General features: G+C 39.3%; 2 protein-coding genes across 13 annotated transcripts in view; both read right to left on the reverse strand.

Annotated features, from left to right (window-relative positions):
• BMPR1A (bone morphogenetic protein receptor type 1A) overlaps window positions 1–7,553 on the reverse strand; it is a 174,282-nt gene extending 166,729 nt beyond the window's left edge. The window contains exons 1-2 of one of the 2 annotated variants that reach the window (XM_075000113.1): window positions 7,240–7,553; window positions 6,291–6,469 (exon numbers count right to left, since the gene is read on the reverse strand). The gene's annotated coding sequence lies outside the window, so the exon portion shown is untranslated. The remainder of the gene's footprint in view (window positions 1–6,290; window positions 6,470–7,239) is intronic. The other variant, XM_075000112.1, reaches the window with a different exon arrangement.
• Window positions 7,554–23,993: 16,440 nt separating this feature from the next.
• Window positions 23,994–26,841, reverse strand: part of LDB3 (LIM domain binding 3) — a 189,991-nt gene continuing 187,143 nt past the window's right edge. For all 11 annotated transcript variants that reach the window (XM_075000116.1, XM_075000122.1, XM_075000124.1 and 8 more), the window contains one exon: window positions 23,994–25,461. In XM_075000116.1, the coding sequence (XP_074856217.1) occupies window positions 25,372–25,461 (90 nt within the window). In that variant the 3' untranslated portion in view covers window positions 23,994–25,371. The remainder of the gene's footprint in view (window positions 25,462–26,841) is intronic.

Consider the following 26,841-nt stretch of genomic DNA (forward strand, 5'->3'; position numbering starts at 1 on the left):
CCATACATTTGATGATAATGTTCTATCTTACACTTCAACTTTCTGGGATGAACAACGAGTTTCTTAGAAAGATAAAAGAGCCAAAAGAGAAAAGCAAGTGGAAAATTTCATCTTTATCATGTCTCCCAATTTCTGAATTTTAATTTTCATAAGATTTTATTCACCAGTCTTCAATGTACTTTTAATACATTAATAATAAAATTCTTAAAAGATTATATGTTACTAGAATAAAGTGAATTTGGAAACTATTAGTGAATATGAAAGCAAATTAATACAGCTTCAGGACAAAAAAAAGTTATTTAAAATATTGCATTGTATTCCATTTCTTTTATTGTGGTGATTTTATAAAAGTCAGAATGAGCTACATAGTCTGATAATTCATTTTGCATTATAGAGGCACACAAACAACAGCTCTAAATTTTACACAACATACGTTAAAGCTTTAACCAATTATTACCTACTGAGGGTTAGGACAAAATTTTTTCCAGGCGACAAGTTATCCATAGCTGCCTTCTGCAGCAGTTCTTGAACCTCCCACTGATCCATCTGTTGCTCACCACTACTGGAGTCAGTACTGGAGTAGGTGCAGCACTGGATCCGGTCCAGTATGACCAATTCCAGTGTGTCCAATGATCAGCTGTTCCATCTATTTCTATTTTTATTTAAATATCACTCCACAGATTAAAAACAAGATAAAAGTAACAGAAACACCTGGGGAATTATGTAATGCAATTACATAATTCTAGCAAACTAACTGGGAGGAAGATGTCAGCTACCTGTGAATAACTGAAAGGGAATTGGGATCTCACCTTAATTCCCCTTCGCGCAGACTTGAAATAATACATATTATCATTGCAAACAACATACCCTAGACCATTAGTAAGCCATCCTCTTCTGAAAGTTTCAAATGCTATTTCTGTAGCAGAACCTCTGGATAAGGAATGCACAGCTGCTGAGCAGATGTATAACTTCAGTATTTAGATTCCATTATTTCTTGTTACTTTTCAGATTTTCTCTTTCCATCTGTGTTTTGCCCTCACTCAGTTCCCCCCTTCCCCGTTTTAGTTCATTATGCAAAAATAATTCTCTAAATTAAGAACAGATTTACATTTGAAAAAGTTGTGCATTTTGAAAGAAGTGGGAGGATCTAGCGCTTCCGGGGCAAAACAAAAGTCAGACAGTTCATATCAGTGAAAAAAACTGTTCTGTCTGGGTAGGATTTTATTTCAGGGTTCTTGGTTGGACCTGAATTGGCAAGTCTGTAACTGCATTCCTTCCATGCAGTTTTAAGAGAAGTAAACTCAAAAACACAAAACTATAATGGACTGTTCCTACATTTCAACAGAGCTCCCTGCCCTAGCTTCTGGGAAGCACTACATTTTAAATCTGTGGCTTTGTCTACATATAAACTTCCACTGGTTTAACTAAAGTTGAATTGATGCAGATCCATGCTCTGACACTTTCAGATTAATTTAAGGCCACAGCTTTTATAAATTTACTTCTGTATATCATCTGTTCAAGCTACACATATATAAAATAAGATTTAAAAGGTTCATACAACTGTTTTGCATCAGTTTATGTAACAAATGTTTTTAAAAAGAACGAAGAGTCCTGTAGCACAGGATTTATTGGAGCATAAATCAGAGGAAACCCAACTGTAAACAAGGCTTGGGCACTTTAAGCAATTTAAGGCACCACAACAACTAAATTTGCTCAGAGAAAACATGAATGTGACCTTCAAGTGAGTAAAACTGCAAAAATATTTTTAAAAACTTTATTTTTTGGTAATTTTTATTGGAAAAATTTGTTTTATTACACAATTTACATTTTACTGAAACCAGTAAATATACACAGTTTAAAAATAAAGTACACTATTGCTGAAGTCAAGACAAATGTGAACACACAAGAAAAGCAAAAACCTTTTTCCATTCTTATATACTCAGGTTCCTGTTTCAGCTCTAGCAGTAGAGAGAAATTCATAAAGTTTACCTGATATAATGAGAAGAACACAGAACCACCAAAGCCTTTACTATAGCATGTTTTTTTTAATCTGTGCACCTAACCAACCTGTTTCCATGAGGGGGTTACTAAATTTCCCTAGCACAGATGAAGTCTAGGTGTTGAGCCTCTCTATGCTGACTATGTCCTAATTAACTACCCGCTGTCAGAATCTTGCTGAGCAGTCTCCTAAATTGACTGTGAATTAACCCTCAAATACTTAGGCTACTGCCTGGTCACAGCAAGATTTTTGGGTCCCCATCCAAGGGGAAATAAAAAAAAACATACTTCCTGTTAAAAGGAGAAAATGGATACCTTTGAATGAACTGAGATGAACAACTCCATGGAAAAGATGTTTTCCAGCCCCAACTATATATGCATCATTTATTTCTTGTGATTCTCCACCTCTTCCTTGTTTCAGTCAAGTATTTCACTTTTACGTAAGTCTAACTTCAAAATCTCTATTGCTTTAAGAGAATGTTTTGCATCTTCTTTTAGAACTTTTTTCTTTCCAATCAGCAGACAGGATCACTGGGAAGCAATGAGAGGTGCTCTCTACCACCAATCTCTCTTGCCCCATACACACAGCAGCACAGGACAGCACTAGCATCTCTGCAGCCCCAGCATATTCTGAGTTCACAGTACAGTGATAATAAAGGCACAGATCAGCATGCAAAGTTTTATTGGTAATAATATAAATATTAAACTGCGAGTTTATTCCAAATTAAACAGTCTCAAGAGTGTAATAAGAAAGAGAAAAGGGGCATGGGAAATACACAGTACTTATTCTAACAAAGATTAATCCCCAGAGGCATCATGATCGCCCTCTCACAAGAACAGAGGTTGTCTAATCCAAAATCCACTGAAATCACTGAGTCTGTTTACAGACTTCATTAGGTTTTGGAAGATCCTTCAGCAGAACTCAGAGCCTCTGAAGAGAGTCTGAACTAGTTACTTTCCACAAGAAAAAGCTGTGGTCCATGATTCAGGACCACACAGGTCTTAGGAGTAATATGAGAAATAAAAGTTCTCTCAGACATGAAATACACGTCAAGAGGGGGAAAAAAACCAACACTGACGTGTTACTGAGGCTTGCATTTTCTTACGCTTTTAATGTAATTTATTTTTCTTCTGTCTTCTTGCTAAAATAATGCTTGCATTTTATTATTCACAATATAATAGTTATCACATTTTCAAAAAGGTGGTGAGCTGCGATTGCAGATATATAAATAGTAGGTGGAACCAATTCTATCTTGTATGCCAAGGGTTTCCAGTGAAGCTTTGACAACGATTAGTAAATATTTTAATGGCATCTAGGGATTATTACACCTTAAACAATTATTCAAATATCAAGAAGCGTTAAAATGTTGTCTACTTAATTTCATAAGTGTACTGTTAAACACAGCCAGGTAATTGCCTGAAATTACTACAGTACTGGAGAGGTGAAGGAGTAGTGTTAATTTTTTTTAATCTCTACAGAAGAGTTTAAATGCAATTGTAATATGTCACTACGTGATTCAAAGGGCATTACCCTCCCCACCATAACAGGAAAGAGTATCTGAGGATGTGTATGTGGAATTATATTTTACATATTATTCCTTTCCAGAATTTTAATTGTTGTTAATGGTCCTTAGCTAACTCAATGTTTCCCCTTGATGGTAAGTATTGTTATTTATCCATTTTGTTAATTATAAATCCCCAAAACACCACTGCAGTTAATACATGCATATTAAGATAAATTACAGAAATGTATAAGATTTCAGTCCTAGAGACTGATACTGTCCTCCATAATGTTTGGACAGAAATACAATGGATCGCTGATCAAGTCTGGTGCATCCCACAACTCTAGCTTAGCGTGGAAATATTAGATTTTTATTGATAAATGTCTATAAATATTGATTTCAAGAAAACACATGGAGCCAAAAAAAATTTCCATCCATGGTAATTAATTTATACTTAGAGGGGTAGTTGTGTTAGTTTGTAGGCTGGGGGAGGGGGGAAGCACTTCTGTAGCATCTTAAAGACTAATATATTTATTAGGTAATGAACTTCCATGAGTCAGACACACTTTTTAGATTTGGATAAAATCTAGATAAGCATAGAAAATGTTTGAGAAATTCTCTGATTTAAGGATATTTAGACATGTGATGTTGAAAATTTAAACTTTTTGAATATCACTTGTCTCTTGTGATTAAATAATTACTGTCTGATCCTGCCACAACTCCCCACAATAGTGAAACTTTAAATAGATACAAATAAAAAGTAAAAACTGTCAGAATTAGAAAAAACATAAAATTCTTCCACATCTGATTATAGTAAATATCAGTTAAGATCCCCAATCCTCTCACATTAACCACTACAAAGTGTACTAATTCCCAACGTTATGCCCATGGTCCAAAGAGACTATACAGTATGTACCGGTTTTGCATTTAAGTTTATTCTTCCCTACAGTTCAAGAGAGAAGTGGGAGAGGGGAGAAGTAATCTCTTAGTACTTCAGTATCAACAAAGAGGGAGCCTCTCACTAAAGTCCGAGACACAAACAGTAAGGGAGAACTCCCTATCTGCAACTTCACACAAGAACACCTCAGAGATTTACATATTTTAACCACCCACCACCCCCGCTATCAGTCCCTTTCAGTGACTCATGCCATAAAGGTACTGTATTCAGCCCCACAGGTAGACTGACTCATAGCTGGAAATGTACCATTGGGAGACTGTTTTCCAGTCACCGAAGATGCCAGCCATAAAGAGACGGGGGAAAGAGCATCTGTTTCTCTTGACAGAAATGGGATTTGGACATGCAGTGAATACACACCCCTTGGACTGTGCTTTCTGCCCCTTTCATGAAGAACCGTACCACGGTTCTACCTGTGACAACAATCTCTCTGGCATTCTGCAGCTTGAAAAAACATGGAATTTTTCAGCTATCAAGCTAGGAGTTATGAAGGGTGAAACTGAAGTTCACTAAATCGGCCACAGGGAAGCATCAATAAAGCCTTTTTGTAGTCTACACAAATTTTTTCAGTATTTTTTCAAATAGATGTGAATGTACATGTTTAACAAGCCCTCCACTGAACATATTTTAACCCTACAAACCAGCACAGCCTTTACCTTGCTTCTCAATGAACTAGTGTGAGAAACCTAACTGGAAAGGGTTTTTTATACTGAACCTAAATCCAAAAAAATATTCTCCAAATCACACACCAGAGAGCTCATCTCAGGAACTCCACTATGCCAGTTCATCCAAAAGCCTCTCTGATCCACTCCCAAAAACTTTTAAGGAGTAGCAACATTTGTCTGCAATGGACATTTTCTAGGGGCAATTAAAACAAACACACCATTTCTTCTCACCTGTTGTGATCAAGAAAATCTTATCACATCTCAGAACAAATCTGGCAAACACATGCACTAACTACCCCCCAAAAACAATCTCTGAAAACTAATAATCGCAAAGCTCAAACCCAAGAGAAAATTGTTTAAAAACAGCTGGGGTTCTGTATCGATGTCAACTGGAAGAACATGAACCACTAGGAACACGTATGTGTCTCTTAAAAGTTTTACTGCACTCGGTATTTTTGTAGTTCATACAGCCAGATCTGCAGAGGCAATGTCAGGGAGATTAAAATTTGGTTTCATATGGGGGCTTTTATTGCAAAAACCATTTGAAATATCCTTTGGTTAAGAGTTAAAAATACTTGATTGTCAATAATTAAAAACAATCTAAGGTTTACAGAGTTCTTTTCTTTTGGCATCTTCATTTTTAAATCGTTAAGGGGAGCATATTTTCCTCTTGAAATTCATAAAAAACTCTACCTGTATCACCTGTATCACATAGTAATCACATAGTATCATAGTAATCTTCCATGTTAAATCAATGTCAAATAGCATCTACAGCTATCTACAACCACAGAATGTAAGTTTTCTTCCAGTGCATTATCTCTCAGTTTCTAAACAAACACTCAACCCCACCTGAAAACTTAAATTTATCATATAAAATCTGAATCTTTTAAACAACAATGCCAAAAGCATTATCGTGATAACAGAAAGTGAACATATTCCCACCAAGTTTTAATCACAGATTTAGAAGTGCAACAATACATAATACTTCGACCATTAACTGTACTGGTATCCCCAATCGCTTGGATATCCAGCACTGTTGTGCAATGCTATATCCAATGACACTATTCAAATTAGTAGCTTCCTTTCACAGTTAGCTGCTTAAGTATGTATTCTCAAAGCAGATTTTTCACCTTCCGCAAAAAATTAATGAGAAGATTATTAACCACTGACTTGCAGAACTGTTGAAACTCTTGGATTTAGATTCTGTGATACTGTTTCTTGGTGCAGAATTACTCTAAATTCTGCACTTTCTAAGGAGTCCAGAGTGTTACTGGTTAGCCAAACTCCTTCTTCCGGATTTTATATTCAATTATCCAGACATGGATCCTAAAACTTAATAGACCATTTTCCTGAAACAAAGAAGATATTAAATGATTTGCTGTTTTAATTATTAAATTATTACAGGTTGAATAGTAACTAGGAACACCACTTTATTTAAAGACACCTCAGATATATGGAAGTGAATGGCCCCTCGCTAGTTGGTGACTACACTGGGACTCTTCCTGCTCTTGCAGCTCCCGACCTGAAATGACAACACCTAAATGGGGGGAGGGGAGACGGCCCTCTAGCAGAGAAACATTTAAGGCTCCAGTCTCGAAAGTGGCCTCGCACTGGCCGACTCCTGTGCTCATGCAGAGCCGCACCGACTTCCATGGGCCCCTGCGTCACTGCAAAGGCCCACCCACACTGCGCACACTGGCAGGGCTAGGGCCTGCTCTGCCGAGCGGCGCCACCACCCCGGCAGCGCCGAGAATAACGTTCCTGGCGGGAGTCGCCTCAGCACTGAGGCAGCGCCCGGCATAGCGCGAAAGCAGCCAGGCGAGCGCTGCCCGCGGAAGGAAAGGGACGCGACGCGACGGGGGCTGTATCACCCAGGGCTCCGGTGGCAGAGGTGGCTCGAGCCGTGAAGGGCGAGCCGGGCCCAGCCCCGCAGCGCCGTTCCTCAGGGAAAGGGGACCCACAGCCAGCTGCCGACGCGCGCGTCCCTCGCCTCAGAGCGTGTCCCCCTCGGGACACCCCGGGGGGGGCTGCATTCCTCGACGGCGGGAGAAGCGGCCCCTCGACGCGAACTGGGCCGCGGGCTCCCCTGGGACTACTCCGCCCAGCTCTCCGCACTCACCCGGCGCGGCGGTCCGTCATTCTCCTCTCGGCGGATCCTCCCAGTGTCAGCCTGCGAGCGGCTCCCGGCCTCGCGCCCAGACTAGACGAGGCTGGCGGAGACGGGGGGCGGGGGGGGGTGAAGGGACAGGGCACGGCGCAAGCTCCGACGCCCGGCCAGAGCCCTCGGCGTGCGCGAGGGGGAGCGGGACTCCAATCACTGCAGCCAGCCAGCACCGCGGGGGAGGCGGAGCGCGCGCCGCCGCTGCCAGACGGGCTCACGCGGGGCTAGCGCCTCTGGGACACCACCGCCCTCGCGCGCCGCCAGTCTCCAACTTACTGCTGTCGAGGGGAGCCGAGCGCTCGGCGGAGATTGCCGAAGCCTTCCCGCCCGCCCCCTGACACGCGAGCGCTCGGAGACCGCCTGCGCCCCCTCCCCCCTAACCGAGCAGCACAGGCCGCCAACCCGAGCGCTCGGGGAGCAACCGCCCGTCGCCCTCCCAACCCGAGTGCTCGGGGATCGCTGCCCGCCCCTCCTCCCCAGCCGAGCGCGCGGAGATCACAGATTCCTTCCCCCGCCCCCTCAAACTCAGCGCCGGACACGCTGGGTCTCAGCAGGCTGTAGAGGAGACTCGTTCTCTGTAAGCAGTCTAGGTGCCGCTTCAGGGGAGAGCGAACCACGCCCCTAGGGGTGCTAGTTACCCAGGGCCTTCCTCGGCTGAACTGACTGAAGCCTGGGCCTTTCTGCTTCATCAACCAGCAGCCCAAATGACCCCTACTCTCCAGTCAAGATGCAAGCCTGAGTGCTTTCCCTCACAAATACCCTCCGTGGTGCCCCCAAAAGCTGCCACCACAATCCTCTCCCGTCGTTGCTAGCCGGTCTTGTTGGTATTTTGGGGTGCTTCAGCTGCCTGTGAAGATAGACACGGTGTTTTAAATAATCAGCTTCAGCTTTCCACCACTGCCCAATACACCACATCTTAGGATGACTCCTGTGGTGCCTTCAAAGATGGGAAGCAGGTGACTTTTGGGATCAGTACAAGATTGTTCTCTAACAAGAGGAGGTGGCCAGTGGGTGTATGAGGCCAGTAGTCTTAGCAGAGCAGAGGGAGTGGCACGTTGGGAGGTGAGAGCAGCATTAGAAAGACTGATCAGTAGCTGGCTTGGTTTTGAAGGTGAGGAGAATAAGCTTGGGCTTGGACTTGGACTTGATGCAGAATCAATGGAAGGTTTCAAAGAGAACCTGGCAGAGCTCTGAAGGTTATATTTAGCAGCCAGTTATGTTTTGAATGGATTCAAAGGGATTGAGGAGCAACCACATATATTGGAGTTGCCAAAAGGGAGATCCTGTGGGAGCCTAGGCAAGAGTTTTAGTTGTGGAAGAAGGAAAGTTTGAATTTTGGAAAGGTTAGAAGACAAATGGTTGGATATGGTTGTAACCTTTATGTATAAGATGGAGAACAGCTTTTATTGCAGCCTGGATAATTCTCCAAATGCCAAAGGCAACAAAGTTTGTAACACTTTCCATGCTTCCTTGTTCCTAGTGGGATGCCTTCCTTAATGGTGAATTTGCCAAAAGGCCATGCTGTGTGTTGGGTTTCTCAGCTCCTTATTAGATAGGTGCTGTCTGACTTAAGTCTGTGTTTCCCAACCACTGGTAGAGCAATGCAAAAGGGGCATTGATGCTGTTGCATAAGTGACATATGGAGGGGCACATTGCCCATCTGGACTCCAGGCATTCATGCCTCACACTCCAGATCTACATCATTTCCACTGCGGGCAGAAAGTCTTGTGCACTTGCAGAGAAGGATCGGAATTTGCACCTTAATGTTGCAGAGGAAAGTTGATTAGAAGTATTCAGTTTCTGTGTCTGTCAAGAGATTTATATGCATAGTCTACTGCAGAGGAAAACTAATATTGCCCAGAAAGACCTATTCAATGTCCCTTTGCAACTGAACAGAGCGGTGCTTAAGATAGAGCATCTGCTGCTGGCAGGATGGATCCCTACCCAGACAAAACCTTTCTAGCGAGCAACTGATTGAAAAGTGTGGTGAAGACACTTGTGGGTGGCAGATCGTCACACACAAATACTTTGAGAGAAACACGGGCATGCATGGCATGATGTCCAGTCTAGCTCTATTTCATTTGTTTGTATTAGACCGAATTTACATATCTTTTGCATTCCAGCTTGGAACTGTGGATCTGAGATAATAGGCTTTCAGCACAGTTCATGGGTATTTTAGACCCTGACTGAATCATAACTGTGGAGTGCTTGTATCATGTTAACCTATTCCAGAAAGCAAAGGTATAATGTCAAACCTACTGTCTTTTTCAGGCTCTTTTTTTTTTTTTTTACATTAACACAATTAAATGCACACTTTTGAGCTGACTACATACTGTAGAGATAGGTACATTAGAAATGCAAACCTTATTTTCTTAGATTTTCAAAAACAGCCTGCCTTTTGTCTCTGTACCAGAAAAAATTGTCAGCACCTAAATGAGAACAGTCTATGTCACACGCAAAATCTCAGTTTCTACACTGGGCAGTGTAGAACCAGAGAAACCCAGAAATTATTGACATGTACATGCTCTTCTTCCAGTCTGTCTAACTGCTCATAATAAAAGAGACAATAGAGAAGAATGTGACAGACATGTTCTCATGAACCAGAGGAAAACTGTTAGATCTAACTTTAAAGCAGCAGGCTTAATAATAGCTTGTTAAAATAATATACTATGAGGTAATGTGATACTGAGCCTTTCAGGCACTGGTTATTGATTTAAATCTAATATAGGGATCCTAATGACCAAAAGCTGCTAACGTTGAATATCCGTTTGATACTGTATATGAAATGTATAACTGGTTTTTATCCAGTTCTTGGTGGGCAGATGGATACATGACAAAAACTGCATCTTTTCGGGCAGTCAGTGAAATAAATAGTCATGCACTGAATATGCCTGACATGATCCCTCCCAGTCAGGACAAAACCACATTTTATAGCGTGTATGAAGTTTTAATTGCCATTTCACACATTGTTCCTGTTCTTTGGATAAATGGAGTGCTCAGGTAATGTGGCATCTTTTCTAAATACTAAATTTAATAATAAAATGTGACACATTCAACAAAAAAACTGTATAATAATGTCACACTGTTGCATGAGATGGAGGTAAATCAGGGGTTAGATGAGTTTCAGACACAGCAAATTGTTCAGATGGCTTCCTTTGTGATTGAAATGCATTTAAAATCAGATGGAAACCAAAAGGATTGGTAAGATTCCAAAAGCAGGATTCTGATTTTACACTGGTGTGAAGAATAATGCTATCAGTATTAATAGGTTTTAACAAATAATTAAACAAGCGGTGTGAGATTCAAGGATTATTTCTCACAGATCTGCTGTAGCATGTTTAAAAAAAGGAGCAGCAAGTAAAAAATAGAGAAGTGACATATCAGTGCTGTCACTTGCAAATGTTTTCATTATGTACTGCATAGAAGCCCCCATTTTGCAATTCTTACCCAAGCTAAACTTGTGAGATGATCACGGAGGCTTTGAGTGAGGAGTGAAGAATCAAGGCCTGAAATGTGGTATTTTTGCCTATTTCTGTTCAGGACAGAGTATGATGAATTTGGCTGAGGATGATCTAGCTATTTAAACCAAGCACTTGATAGTGAGCATCATGAGCAGTATCTGGTCTGTGAGGCATATATGCATTCATTCCACCATTTATCAGCAGCTTAAAATCACCTGGCTCAAGACCCTAGGTGTTTGCAAGAAGTGGGAAACACCATTGTTTTCTATAATAGGTGTTTATTTGCATAACAGAGAATCTCAGAAACACTGAAGAAGGCTCCCAGAGCAGAAACAATTGGGTATGCTACACTTAGCCACTAGGGGATTTGGCAATCCCCAGAGAAATATAGTGGGACCTGCTCAAGGTGGACAACAGCTACATTGCAGAGATTAAGGGAGATGAAGGTCCATTTTTTTGATAAATTTAGACTAGAACCTCTCCACAAAGTTGTTTTGTGTTTTGTTTTGTTTGTTTTTTTGGTTAGTTCTTGGAATCACTTTGGGGTCTACAAATCTTTAAGTTCTTTTCATACTTGAGAAAGAGAAGACTATATTGAAATATAAGGTCAACTGTTTTGTCAGAATATATTAATATATCCTTCTTCCCTTCATATTGCCAAAATATGCAGTGTGGTATAGACTCCAGGCAGGCTGAAACTGGTTCAGGGCAAACTGCTGCCAACAAACATGGTGAGCAACAGGTAACTTATCAAGCATAGAAAGGTTTAAGAATATGAAGGCTTAGTAGCCAGAAGAGATGTAAACTTTTAAGAGTTAGTTTTGATGCACGCTTGTTAAAGTGAAAAAAAATATAAAACCGTTACAGATGAAACAGAATTGCTAATGAATCAAGCCCTTCCATTTTATTTGATCTTTATCGTTGCAAAATATCTTATCAAAATTAATATTGCATATTCCATCTTAATATTACCTCATATTGCAGTGTTATTCTTTAAAAATTACATTAAATTTGCCGTTTAGTAACCTTTTTCTAAATCATTTTATTTGAAAACAGTCTGTTACAAATTAATTGTGTCTAGTACTCTCCTTAGCAGTATCAGTTATTAGATTAAATATTGTTATGGGAACAGTATAATTAATTCAAGAAACAGGTGTTTTTCAAAGGTTACTGCTCTTGAAGCATGACTAATCAAGCAAGCAAGCTTATCCGTATGGTAAGAGATCTCTGAAACAGCACTACTGGCACTGGCCAAGTTTCATTCAAGACAAGCCTGCAGTGGAACCAGAAGTGCAACACAGGTGGAGACTGTTAGGAAGAAACATGTCACAAGTAATAACAGCTTGTGCTTAGCATAGGGAAGATGAAAGGGAAGGACACCTTTGCATGGCTTAGTTAGCAGGTGTTTATGTGTTACTTCACCAGTATGTTAAGTTTCATGGGCCAGAACCTTCCTGGCCCATGCACAGAAGATATGAAGAATGGAGAGATTTCTTCTCCATGACTGTGGAATAGCAAATGATTTTCAAAGGGACAGGAAGGAGACAAATCATGGCTTTTTACCCAGATACGCAACAGCAGACCTTGTTGGTCTTCTGAGGTAATAAGCTGCATCTCTACAAAAGGGAAAAGTAGTGGGAGTACAGCTCTATGTGCCCAGGGAGTCGTATGGCCTCCCAGTAGCAGAAAATCTCTCATAACTACTCCTTAGTGATATCCCTCCACCGTATGCTTTCCTGTGTCTAACTCGCACCACCCAGCCCTCCTCAGCTCTATTCTCTAACACCACGTAAGTCACATATCAGATGGTTTATCAGTAAGGAAAAAAACACTGTATTTGAATCCAGCTGGTAATAAAGCTTCTCTCTACTATTAATCCTGATACCAATAGTTGTTAGTTGCCATTTCACAGAATTAGTGGTATGCTCTCTCCCTGGTAATAAAATGCAGTTGAATTATTGTCTATTCCTTGTATGCAATGAGGGAAGAATCAAGTCTTTATAACTGGATTCTAGCACTAATTTTGAAAGTAGGTGGTCTTCTGAATTATTACCACTTTATTAAGGAGATGATCTGCACATCTGTTTTAATTAAGTTACCTCTGTTTCCTGATGGAAAGAAAATAGGTCAAGTGTCTGTTGCTGTGTAATTAATGTAACTATGCTTAGGACTCCTTTTATGTGTAGTGTAAATTTCTATGTAACTTGGCCCAAAGTTGTTACTTTTTTGAATATAGTGTCTTGCAAATTACATCTTTGTTATGGATGTCAATCAAATGAGCCAATAAAATTCAGAGACTGAGATATAGTAAATTCAAATGTGTAGAAATGGTTAACTATGTAATCATGGCCTCACCCACTGTTGTACAGATCATATTTAAAATACGACACATTGTAACGATAATGAGCATGTAATTAACCATACAGCATTGTGTAAATCCAAAGTGACTTCCTTGAACTTAATGGGAGTTGTTTTGAGTTTACAAGCCATTAAAACTAAAGCAAAATTTGACCCAGAATGAGTAAACTTTTAACTTATTTAAGATCTGTTTCTAATTGCACATTTATTTCATCTCCTGTTACAGGACCTGTAATTCTCTTGTAGCAGGGTGCAGACTCCTAGAATCCTTCATCAAAAGATGCAAATGCCCTATCTACTGTTGTTGCCAGTAGTACTAAACTTTCATTCTTTCAAGCCTCTTTTACCCAATCTAGTCATTTGTGGCTGACTGTGTCTGTCTGTAACAGGTCTCCCTTAACCAATGTTAAAAATGGTTTAATTGCTAAAGTGGAAGCAAGGGTCAGAACAATTTTTCAGCATGATTACAAAAATGTGGTCTCATGTATATACTGAAAATCATTTTGTCCTCAAAAGTTCTAGCAGTAAAACTTTTTAAAACTCTGGTTCTGGATGACATGTTATTAACAATCATAGGGGCAATAGGAGAGTTATCTGTTGTAGAAAGATTTAAGAAGATAGAGGCTTACTAGATTGAAATAATGTAAACTTCATGCATTCAATTCGTTGCATGTTTGTTGGAATGAAACAGATCAGAGTCCTATACAGATAAAGCACAAAATGTTTAATGACTCACACCCTTAAATCTTATTTGATCTTTATCATTGTCAACAAATGACAATCTTACCCACAAATGTATTACTACAGTTATATATGCACCTAGGTCATCTTTTTGTTCATACATGTAGAACTACAGTACACAGTGCATGAAAATCCATTGTATATTCTGAAGAGATGTACCGTTCTTTACCAATTGTTATCTCTAGTGTTGAGAAATCATTTGCAGTCATGCATTCTACAACCTGCACGCTGTTATTACCAAAAATATTACAAACAAAATAGTACAGCACAATTGCATTAAAAAAAAAAAAGACAAGTAACTCCTTGCTGTTCAGCCAAGTAATTTTTAGGAGAAATACAATAGTAATTTTGTGTATCTGAAATGCATAATAAAAATCATTGAAGGCAAATAAATATTTCTCAGGCTTTCAATCCTGTACACACTTGGAAATTAAATCTGAAAAAAGTTTCACACACATGACTAAGAGCCAAATCCTACAATCCTTATTTGGGACTAAATCCTGACTGATAGGGAGTATTTGCGGCGTCAATTGCTCTCAACACAAATTGACAGGTTCTCACTACCTCTCAGGATATGGTCTTTAATCCTTACTGGGATAAAACTCCCAAGCCTAAGACTACACTATTGTTTCTATTTCGGGATACATTTGTATCCCGAAATAGAAACCGTTCTGCCAAACAAAGCAGGGCTATTTCAAGCATGGTGTTTCATTCCTGGTAACCCTCTTTGAATGAGGACTACTGGGGATCTCAAAATAAGCACTTATTTCAAACGCCGGTGCAGAGTATCCTGCCTGGGGTTCAAAATAAGATGCCTCAAAATTAGCTGGGCAACACAAATGTATAACTTATTTCAAGCTAGGGCTACCATGTAGCCCTAGCCCCATTGAAGTTCAAAAAAGTTTTGCCCGATTAAGGATGCAGGATTTGGCCCTAACAGAATAGTATTAACAGTCCATAACAAATTCAACAGATTATACTAGAAACTAAATTCAGAGAACAACCAAAATTTCAAGGCAGTTGAACAGTTTTAACACACTTTTTCAGAACCTTAAACAATAGTGGCTGTTGCATCTATGGCCACAGAAAACATAGCTGTTACATTTAATTACTTCCGCCCTACATAAAATTGAAAGTATTGGGTACTCTGGTGCGGAAAAAGGATATCCTGATACACTGCTCCTGTTTCCTTACTAAAGGCTTTTACTGAACCTTTCAGCATTAATTCATTTACAGTGAATTATCCTGTGATGAAAAAGGAAAGGCCAACATGGTTGGCTCAAAAAGAAAAAAAATTGCGCTTTTAATTTTTCCTATTTATAATTGATTTGATTTGTCAATTTCCTCAGGTGTTCACTTTTAATTTTCTGGGACTTAGCATAGTTAATAGTGTAGTGTTTTTAAATAAATCATGCCAGGGTACTGTCATAAGAGTAATTATTATTCAACACTTGCATTGTCCCTTTTGCACTTCAATGTTCACTTCTGTCATTCACTTGCTGTTTTTATTAAGAGTGTGCAAGGAAGTAGAAGTAGAAGTATCCCTATTTTACAGATTGGAAAATATAATAAGATTAAGTGATCGACGGCCAAACAATGAGAGCCAAGACTACATAACTCAGGAACATTCTGAATTCTACTGTAATGCTCAGACCTCTAGATCAGGGTGTGTGCAAAGTGGGCAGTGACCCCTGATGGGCATGAAATGTTGTAAGGCAGGGGACACCACAATTGGCTGCTGGGTCTCAGGCTCATCCATCTCATTAAAATGCTACTGGTTTTATTTATGTGTATTCACATTTATATACTGATAATAAAGCATTTACATTCTACATACTAATTTTCTTACACTTGCCAAAAGGTTTTTTTGTTTTGTTTTGGTTTTTTTAACATGAACATGACCAAAATTTCCATTGATTTGGATTACATTACACAAATTGGGAGGGACCTGATAATTGCAGTGTTGAAAAGTGGGACCTGATGTAAAAAGTTAGCTCATGTCTGCTTTAGATAACATTGCTTCTCCAGGGGACTTGAGTTTGCACTCCTCAATCATGAAGACTTTTCACTGAATATAGTGGAAGTTTCCCCAAATGTGGCATGCCAGATAGGGCCTTGAACGCACTGACAACATTAGCAATGTAAAGTACTTCCTGAGAATAAAAAGAGAGGCCTCATGAAAACAATGACTGTAAAATATGTATTTTGTTGTAACAAAACTCTTCTTTTTCTGAGGTAACATTTTCCATATAGACCCAAATTTTTACAAATACGTCCTGCTTTTTACTCCTACAATTATGTTTCAGCCACAAATGTACATGATCATGTAAATGTATGACCACTGTATCATAAACCACAAATTTACCTGACTACTGGTACAAATCAGGGGGTTAAAGGTTTATATACTCAGATACACACGTAATTCTGAGTGCAAAAAGGCATGTTCAAGTTTCGCATGCATACGCTGCATCCCCCATAAAGGAGTCTATGGCTCAGTTCTGACTATTTGTCCAGTACTATACATATGTCAACCTTACACATGTATGCATGTGCACACTTGCATTAAATAATATTGTTTAAGATTTATTTAAAGTAAACTAAACCTTAATCATAAATATAATTTTACACTTAACAAATACTCAGACAATAATATTGTTAAAGTCCACAAAATCTTTTTCCACTTACACACCCACTCTTTGCTCTTCTGAACTGTAATGTTTTCAAATCCCATGGAAATAACAAGTATCAGAATTTATGTGGTTTTTCCACACTTAAATAAAACCAAAAAAAATCCTTTCCTCAGTCTTGGAAAAACCCAGAATAAGCGACTTAACATTACCACAATCAAAAACTTTCAAAAGGACAGCCAATTGCATGGATTTTTTATAACAGGCAATATTCATTCCACATACCTTCTTATGTGAACCATCCCTTTTGTTCAACCTGACCCTTCCTCTCTACCTCCCATCTCCTTAAAAGAGTTATCAATTTAGCTAAACTAATTTAATTGCTTATTTTCTAATGGCTTCCATGAAAGCTTGGCACTTCATAAAAGAAAAAATTATTCTGTACTAGTGAGTGAACTTTTTTAAAATAATTAAACTGGAAAATATTTTTCATGGTGAGGGAAAAATAAGGTAGAATTATTTGTCAAATTTTTAATTACAAATTCATAATGATTCTTTGCTCTGTAAATGAATCAATGCCTTCCTGAAAGTTAAAATCAATGGACATTTGAAAGAATCTTTTCTCTTATGGAGGCATTTTTTATTTCTGGTTGTGATTACCACTTAAGTCTGCAGGCCAGTCTGAAAGTTATTGCATGGACAAAATTCCTATGGCTAAGAGGAGAGGAGTTTTGTTCGAGGAAACACTGAGACTCACATTTTTAACTCTGCAACACAGTATAGAGCATAGCAACAGAGAGATAATCAAAACAAAAAAGCAGTCCAGTGGCACTTTAAAGACTAACAAAATAATTTATTAGGTGATGAGCTTTCATGGGAGAGACCCACTTCTTCAGATCATAGCCGTACCAGAACAGATTGTAAGGGCTCTTTTGCATACTTTGCTTTATTTAATTCTTGACTCCCCTGGCCCTTCTGCCCCTCTGCTCTCTGATTTGCTCACCTTGATAATATTTTTCTGATTTGTCAACCTAGATTACTATTTTTGGTTCTCTGTGCCTTAAATATTGAGTCTGTTGTGCTATGGCTATGATCTGAAGAAGTGGGTCTGTCCCATGAAAGCTCATCACCTAATAAATTATTTTATTAGCCTCTAAAGTGCTACATGACTGCTTTTTTGTTTTGATAGTATAGAGGAAAGTGTCATAGAAGACCCCAAAAAAGTCAGAGGGATATAGTAATAGCTTTCCAGCAGGCTTCTCTGTCCCATACACCATGGAGGCCCAGCCACCTCACAGAGGCTCCAGGGCCAAATGGTTCATATGATATACAATTGGGGAGCAGACAATTAGAGCAGTACAACTGGAAACTCCTTCAGAGGAAGACTGTGGAGCCTGGGCTGACAGCAGAGTTCCTCCATACACAAAATACTGTCCTGTGCAAATTTCCTGAGATCCTTTCAGCTCATTGGACACACACTCCTTTAATACGACTAAACCCATTCCAGAGAAGGATAAGGAATCTCTCTGTCAACAAAACAGCAAGGAAGTCTTAACAATTGAGCTCTGTGGCTACGTCTACACTAGCCCCAAACTTCGAAATGGCCACGCAAATGGCCATTTCGAAGTTTACTAATAAAGCGCTGAAATGCATATTCAGCGCTTCATTAGCATGCGGGCGGCCACGGCACTTCGAAATTGATGCACCTCGCCGCCGCACAGCTCGTCCCGACGGGGCTCCTTTTTGAAAGGATCCCGCCTACTTCGAAGTCCCCTTATTCCCATGAGCAGATGGGAATAAGGGGACTTCGAAGTAGGCGGGGTCCTTTCGAAAAGGAGTCCCGTCGGGACAAGCTGCACTGCAGTGAGGTGCATCAATTTTAAAGTGCCGCGGTCGCCCGCATGCTAATGAAGCGCTGAATATGCATTTCAGCGCTTTATTAGTAAACTTCGAAATGGCCATTTGCATGGCCATTTCGAAGTTTGGGGCTAGTGCAGACACGGCCTATATGTGACATTTATTTCTATAAAAAGTTGAGGGAAATAATGTTAGAATTCTTCACAATTTAGTCTGTAAAGCAAGCAGTTCGATAGTTTGTTTTATCTCAGTTCTTCCTCAGAGAGGTGAGGACTTTGCCTTGGCTATGTCTACACAGCACTGTTATCCCTGAATAAGCTAGTCCAGAAGAAGTATTCTAAAATAGCGCAGCTACACATGAAATGCATTTTAAAATAGCACTTAGCTATTTTGAAATAGAGCATCTACACACAATAGAGCTTATTTCAAAATAGAGCCATTGAACGCACTATAACTTATTGTGAAGTAGGCTCTATTCCCTGTCTACAGAGCCCCTATTTAAAAATACCTATTTCAAAATAGGCAGGATTCCTCATGGAATAGGGTTTCCCTATTTTGAAATAAGGCGAAAGCTATTTCAAAATTATTTCAAAATAGCAGTTGCATTGTGTAGATGCTTGCATTATTATTTCAGAATAGTGGCTGCTATTTCAAAATAACTTTGCTGTATAGACATACCCCTTTATAGATGTTTAAATATATGCTTTAAAGAGATAAGGCATGGAACTTCTCTAATCTCAATCTCAGCCTAGCTCTCTGATTTGGCCAGGGGAACAAAGCATTTCATTGTATATCCAACGGTGGCTGGCAGCACTTTTTTCACAACTCCTTTTTTTCTTTCTTAGTCAGCAGCAATTCATGCTGAGTTAAAGATTTATGATTTACAAACTCCCTACCCCCGACCCTTGAAACAATAGCCCATCTTTAGAGCAGACATGGCACAATTTCTCTTGCAATAAGAATCTCTTAATGCAAAGGGTAAAAGGTCAAGCTAGAAATAGACAGTAATGAAGATATAAAGGTAAACTGTTTAACTGCTGATCATCCTTATAGACTCATTTTCCCAATAAACTTTCATTTCAGTGGAACCACCTCTAATTTTTTTCCACATATAAATTGTAAACAGTTATAGCTGTAAAATAAAATGAAAGTGTATGCACACTCTCTTCCTGATATGGAACTCATTAATGCCATTTAAAGTGGTCCATCCCTTTATTATTTTATATATATATGTTTATATCAAATTTATTTATTAGCTACAACTATGTCTTTTTAAACTGAACTTTTAAGGGGGAGGATTAATAACGTGCAAAAAAAAGCCTGTTTAAAAAAAACCACTGTTATGTACAAATTTATTTCTGATTTGCCAGCTTAACATGGCAGCAGAGTTAAATCAGATGGGTTAGATTCTTTTTGAATACTGTAGGGTCTCAAGATTCACAAACTTCATGTTTGTGAATTCAATTATTTGTGAACAGCCAAGCAGCTGCTTCCCCCAGGGCCGCAGGCACGGAGCACTGGCAGCCGCCGCTTCCCCCTGGGGCACTGGGCAAGAGCACCGATAACCACCACTTGCCCCAGGGCTCTGGGCAGGGATGGCCAGCAGATGCTGCTTCCCCAGAGCCTCAGGCAGGGACTGTTGGGAGCTGTTGCTTCCCCAGGGCCCCAGGTAGGGACCACCAGCAGCCACCGCTTCCCCAGGCTCTGGGGCAGGCTGCCGGATTTGCAAAATTCAACATTTGCGAGGGTTCTCAACACAGAACCCTTGCAAATATTAAGATCCTACTGTATTCTTTAAAGAACACTTTTGTTAGGGGAAAAAACAGAATAAAAATCTGACCAGTTGGGGCCAAACTTTGCCCTCAATTTCACCACTGTAAATCACATCAGACCTTTGCAACTGAGGACAAAATTTGTCTCTTGATTATCAGATTATTTTAAGTAACATCAGTTGATGCAATAAGGCCTGTAAATGTACAAGTCTTGCTCAGTTACAACTCCTAGGCACTACATCTTTTCAACATACTTACCACCTGCTCAGTATTGCTATACAACTATAGAAGGCTGAACCAATGCATTTTTTAATTTAAGGTTCTGATATAAACAATATACATTTGCTTCTATCTCCTAACTAGCATTTCTTGGCTGAAAGCTGTCAACTGCTGAAAAAAAATTAATGAATATATCCAAAGCATAAACCTCAAAACGTATTTGCACATCCCTTTTATTGCTAGAATATTGGCACAGATAACCCATGAAAGATATGTTTACTCACACCTCAAAAACACACTACAATCTGTTTTTGAACTAACAACTAGAGACTTAAAAAAAAAAAAAAAGACCATAAAACCAAGGGCACTTGTGGTATAAAGTCAACATTTCAGAAATTTTATATAAAAGCTACACTCCTAGCATGATCACTGCAGCCATTAAATCACTCAGTTGCAAATGTAACCATTTATAAAATATGAAACAAATTGTCTATTATCAGGAGACAAGTATTGCAAATAAACATTATACTGCCCAGCAATACACACTAATAAGTGTGTTTAGTGTCACAGACATTCACATTATTTAATATAAGAAAAATAATATTAAATAAAGCATTTCACCTATGTTACTGACCACTGAAGGACCAAAAACTTAAAAGCTTTTTCTTATTTTGTCTGAGTTTTTTTGTGTGATCTGACGAACCAAAATACCAACAATTTTTGACAAATATTGAACATCCTATTACAGTGATGCTTTCTTCTGAAGTGTTTATTTTCTGTGCTGCAATTAAGCAGAAAAAACAAAAAAACCCTTCAAAGTCTGAAGTTTATTTTTGAAACTTTCAGCTACATAGGGATTGAAAACTATTTTTAATTAGATTTAAGATGGGTACTTTTGCAAATCTTTAATAAAAAAACGTAATTCTTTATCATTTGGCCATTCAGAGGTACAGTATTTTTCTCTTCTAGGCAAAATTTCCCATGTCAGTTACAATTAAAAGTTTACTTTAAGAAGACTTATGATTTAACCCCATATAATTATGACAAAACATAAACAATACATATTAAACATAAACATGATCTTTTTGTGCAGCAGCAACAGCAGCAATATATAATGTACACATTCTATTCTGAGTAGTGAACGGGTATCTTATTTGTTCTAGGAGCGTGTTCTACATCACAGAACCGTTAAGGTGATTACACAGTATATTACCCAAAGTGATTCAGAATAGTACCCTACCATGCACCAGCTGCTGGTTGAGGTTTGTGCAAAAATGGTGTCTAAATATAGATTTCAGCTGTGGGTAAATAGAGTCCTTATTTTTGGATCATATTAGAAAGCAAAGGTTAAATTTAGGTTGATCTAGCTATATCACTCAGGGTTGTGAAAAACCTTAAATCCTCTGGCTATGTCTAAACTAGAAGGGTTTTTTTGTTTGGTTTTTTTTTTTTGGACAAAACACCCATTTTGTCATCAAAACCCGAGGTGCATCCACACTAAAAATGCACTCAACCCTTTTGTCAACAGCCTTCTGCCTCTTCCCATGAGATAGAATGCCTTTCTCAACAGAATCTGTCAACGAAGAAGCCATATAGACACGCCAAGGGCCCTCTGTCAACAGACAGGGCTTCCAGGTCACTGGGCAGCCCTGTCTGCTGTGCTTCCAGTTGGCCATTCTGTCAAATGAGCAGTCAGGCAGTCTGGCCGCTCTCTGTCGACAGAGAGATTGACAGAGCGACCCGCTTTCATTTGTGGCTGTGATCTGTCAACAGAAGTTTTGTCGGAAAATCTCTTCTGACAGCAACTTCTGTCAACAGATCACTCTAGTGTAGACGTAGCTAAGATGACATAAAGTCAGGGTTCTTCTGTTGACCTAGCTACGACTTCTCAAAGGGTGGATTTACTAACAGTGATGGCAAAATTCCTTCCATTGCTGGAGTCTATACCCAGCATTGCAGCAGTCTAACTGCAGCACGGTAGAGTGTTGCTGTAGTGTAGACATAACCTTAGATGCAAATCCCTCCCAATGGGTAATATACAAAGGCCACCTGAGAGAGATGATGCCATGTTCCCTATCCTTGGTGTCCCATATATCCAGATACTGATTCGACTGCAAATAATAAAGAACGATAAACAATATAATTTAATGGCAATAGAGTCTTAAAATATCTTGACATTTTTGAAAAGTAGGGTGGATAGAACCCTACATCACTGTCTAGAGCAGGGGTGAGCAAATTCTTATATTGGGCCCCGCTTTTCGTCCCTGCAGTTAGCCACGGCCCCCTCCCAACCTGTGGGAGGACCACAGGAAGGGATGCGGGGGTGGGGCTTGCACAGGAAGCATGTGGGACACTCAGGAAGGGGGTGCTGGGAGGCTTCAGGGGAAACCCCAAAGTGGGAGATGTGTTCAGGGGGAGAGTACCAAAGAGGGACCCCCAGAAGGGTACTTTATGAAACCGGGAACTTGCCAGCTGTCTCCACTCAGGTCCTCTGTGCATTCAGATTTGCCCAATGGCGAGGAGGGGTCATTCCCTTGGCAACAGCAGTGATGGAGGCCACACAGGAGAAAGCAGAGAGCTGGTGAGGCAGCAGAAGCTGCAGGAGTGGGGAAGAGGCAATTGTGCTGTGCCCCCTTTACAAAATATCATGCCCTGTCTGGGAGGCACATGCCCCATCTGGGGGGCACACCTCCCACTTTGCGCACCCCTGGTCTAGAGAACCAAAATCAAATATAAATGGAAGATTAATTTTTCCTTGCACTGATTGTAACTTATCCTGCAGTGAATGCAGGGAGCCAGATCCTTCGCTGAAGTGGTCATGCAGATTTACACCAGCTGAGGATTTGGCCAATAAATGGAAAAAATGCTTGTACTTAATATCCTAGCAAAACTATTTAAAAACAATTCATCCATGTAAAAATCTAATCCTTGTGACAATGCTAAAATTTTTGAAAACAAGATTCTCTATGACATAAATAGAGGTCACGCAACACATATCTGCCAAAGGGCAATATTAACTTTGGTACTATTTTTTTCAGGATCTATGAAGTTAACTCGCACAGACAATATGAAGCGTTCATGTTAGAGACAAAAGTTCCTATTATTTTGGCCCGCCTACAATCCATTGCATATGCTTTTCATCCTTTAAGAAAAATATGTCATGTTTCCCAAAATGAGAACAGAATTTTAGGAGGGAAAAGACAACCACTAAATGATTCACTTTCATATTTAGACTTTGTAAAAATACAAGAGACACTGGGATGCAGGTGGGATCAAAATGGGACCCATACATTACATCCTTAGGTAACTGGAGCCTGAGAAATACTGAGTTGCTGTTGTCAATACTGTATGCTGTCAGTCACTATACAATCATAATGCTCACTCCAAATAAATAGCTGAAAACTTGAAGAATGACGGAACTTTCTGTCCTTAAGTATGATTACTTTTTGACACCAATTAGCAATAAAAAACATACAAAATTACCACTGATACTTCAATTTTGAAATCCAAAGCTACAGTTGCTGCTTTTCACAATATATGCGCTTTTCTAAATACTTGCAAGAATGTGTCAAATGTTTTTAAAATGTTTTAACAAGTAATAACTTTATCTTATGTGTGAGAGCTTTGGTATCTTCTTATTGCAGCAACCACAATCACACCTGGGATGTGTTGTACTTAAAAAAAAAAAAAAATCTTATCACAGTAATAAGAACACGTGCTTGTGATTTGGTGCTGTGCAATGAAGTGTTTTATCAGTCTTCACTAACATTAATAATAAGAAAAAAGGGCGTCTCTTTTCCAAAGATGTATGATTGAATAGAGAACCCGCCCAGGATATTTCCCATTCATACCTTTCCTAGCTGCGCTAAATGGAGGCTGCCTCTGAAGTGCTAACAAGTACTGATTAGAAGTTTTCCATTCAAAGGCCAAATGGAAAGATATATCAGCTTTGACTAGAAACACAACATGGACCCACTCATTCCAAATAAGAGCAAATTAGAGAAAGTCAGTTCCCCTTTTCCACTCTGATTAGAAAATTGAAATAATCCATTGTGCATGTGTGCTAACTGAAAACTTTCTTGTCTCAATCCTGTTGGGGAATGTGACTGGACCATGCAAAGACTTACAGGCATAAAATTTTAATCCTGATTCCCAAAGTTTGAGTCACACATCTTCTCCTTAGCATGGTAGTTCTATTTGGATTCTAGACGAACTTCTTGTTTGGGAAAACCTATGGCAGCAGTACTCAGCCAGGGGTGTGAGCCCAGCCACAAGCACATTTCGGGGGGTCCACCAAACAAGGATGAAATTGGACTTACTGTGTCACAAGCAGAAACCCAAAGCCTCACTGACCCATGCCCCACAACTTGGAGCTGACACTGAGGCCTGAGCAACTTAGATTTGTGGGGCCTCCTGTGGCATGGGACACCATGAAGTTACCCTGCTTGCTGCTCCTTAGTGCCAGCTCTGGCTTTTATATGCAGAAAAGCAGCTGTTGTAGTACAGATGGGCTGCGGAGTTTTGATAGCATGTTGCAGGGGAGGAGCTCAGACGTTCTCTAGAACATACAAAACACAAGCAATTGGTGCTTTGAGATAGCACCATGACAAATAATGGAATAGCACTTCTTTTTTAGTGAAGAATTCTGACCTACCAATCTTAATTTAAAGCTATGAGCTATGATTCTATAAATTATTTTACAATTAATACTCTGGCACTTAATATTTTCTCGTAACAAATACCAAGGATGGGTGTTAAATTGTTTTTAAATATGTTCTGAGCTCTATGGCTGGTCTGAGTATTTTCATTACTTATTTTTACACAAAACATTTTAGAATTTTATGTTAACCTTTAATTTTTGTTCTAACTTTTGCAATAATATTTGACTCAGTAATATTTGAATGATTTGCTGTTGAGTGTTCATTCAACTTTCTGTAGAAACTATGCAAAAGTATGTTCTGTTTACACAAGTGATTAAAATTAGACATCAGAAGTGTTCAATAGCTTCCCCCAATGAGAAATGTTAGCCAGTGCCACAGGCTTTCAGATTTTCTTTTACACATTGATGGCATGAGCATGTTTCTTGCACAGTGGTTTATCCTTCTTGGAGTAAAATGGCTGACCTTCTAAATTCACATGGCACACCTAAAAATAAAGATTAAACAATAAGGAATCACAAAAAGGAAGGTTAACAGTTTTATTACTTCTTAGTCTTTACATACTAGATTCTGATACAATGACTCAATGGCTGTGTGTACACTAGCCCGCTTCTTCAAAGGGGGCATGGTAATCAGCCTGAATGGAGAATACTAATGAAGTGCTGCAATGACTATGCAGCACCTCATTAGGCTAATTTTCCCTGCAGCAACTTCAAAGTGTGAAACTTCAAAGTGCCAGCATGCCATGTAGAAGAAGGGGACTAATGTACACACAGCCAATGAATAGCATGGAAGTCTGATAGCTTTCACTAAGACCAGTTAAGGAGTTAGGAGTAATCAATGTAAGATCTTATCAGAATCTAACCTTAACACTGAAGTCTGAGTAGGTGATCTTACTGAGTCCTCACTTTTCACGCTATATCTATGGAAGGCCCTGGAACAATAAGACTACACAATGCTAGTTACAGTAATGTGCTACTCAGATGGATATAAACAAAGCACATTAAGAACAATGGAAGGAGCATATTAGAAATGCACAGACAGAAAAATCCATGTCAATCTCTGGCTTTATATGCCACTAAAACCACTAGGGTAAATTGGGGTGGGACAGCTGAGCAAATTACATTAACAGAACAAAGGGGTAGTATCAACCCTACAAAACTTTGGGTCCCACCAGCTAAAATAACTACTTAAAAGTGCAAATGCACCAGAACAGAAATTATTCAGAGACGGCATGTTTTATAAGTGATTAAATATGTTTTTATGACAAATCTGATGTTGAATCAAGAGAATGCAAGTATCAACTTAAGACATTCACATTTTCAAAAAAGAAGCATATTATGTAGCTGAAGAACATGTCTCATAGAGAGACAATATCCATTAACTTAATTAGCATTCAGCATACACAATCAATGACCTATGCTCCACATGGAGTACAACAGTTAAGTAGTAGTAGTACACACAATCAATTCTATACTTCCTGAAGTTCATTAAAGAGGTGTCTGGCCCCAGAGGAATTAGTGAATGACTGAAGGCTGTCTCTACGAAAACTTATGCCATAATACAATTTTTAGTCTTTAAGGTGCCACCAGACTCCTTGTTGTTTTTGCTGAAACAGATTAACACGGCTACCTCTCTGAAAACAGTCTATTATTTGTAGCTGGTGAGAGACTTGGAATATTACTAATAGCTCCAGGGGGACATGGCCTAATGGATGAGTGCAGGTGGGAGTCATAATGGGTGACAAGGGCTGAGTATTGCATTGTTTTTGTGTATCTTTGTAATACCTACATTCAGTCAAAAACAGAAAGATGACTATCATCTGTACAAATTAGTATTAATTTTTTTCTGAATTGACTCATTTCTG

The sequence above is a fragment of the Carettochelys insculpta genome, chromosome 7, assembly GCF_033958435.1.
Source record: "Carettochelys insculpta isolate YL-2023 chromosome 7, ASM3395843v1, whole genome shotgun sequence".
NCBI lineage: Eukaryota > Metazoa > Chordata > Testudines > Carettochelyidae > Carettochelys > Carettochelys insculpta.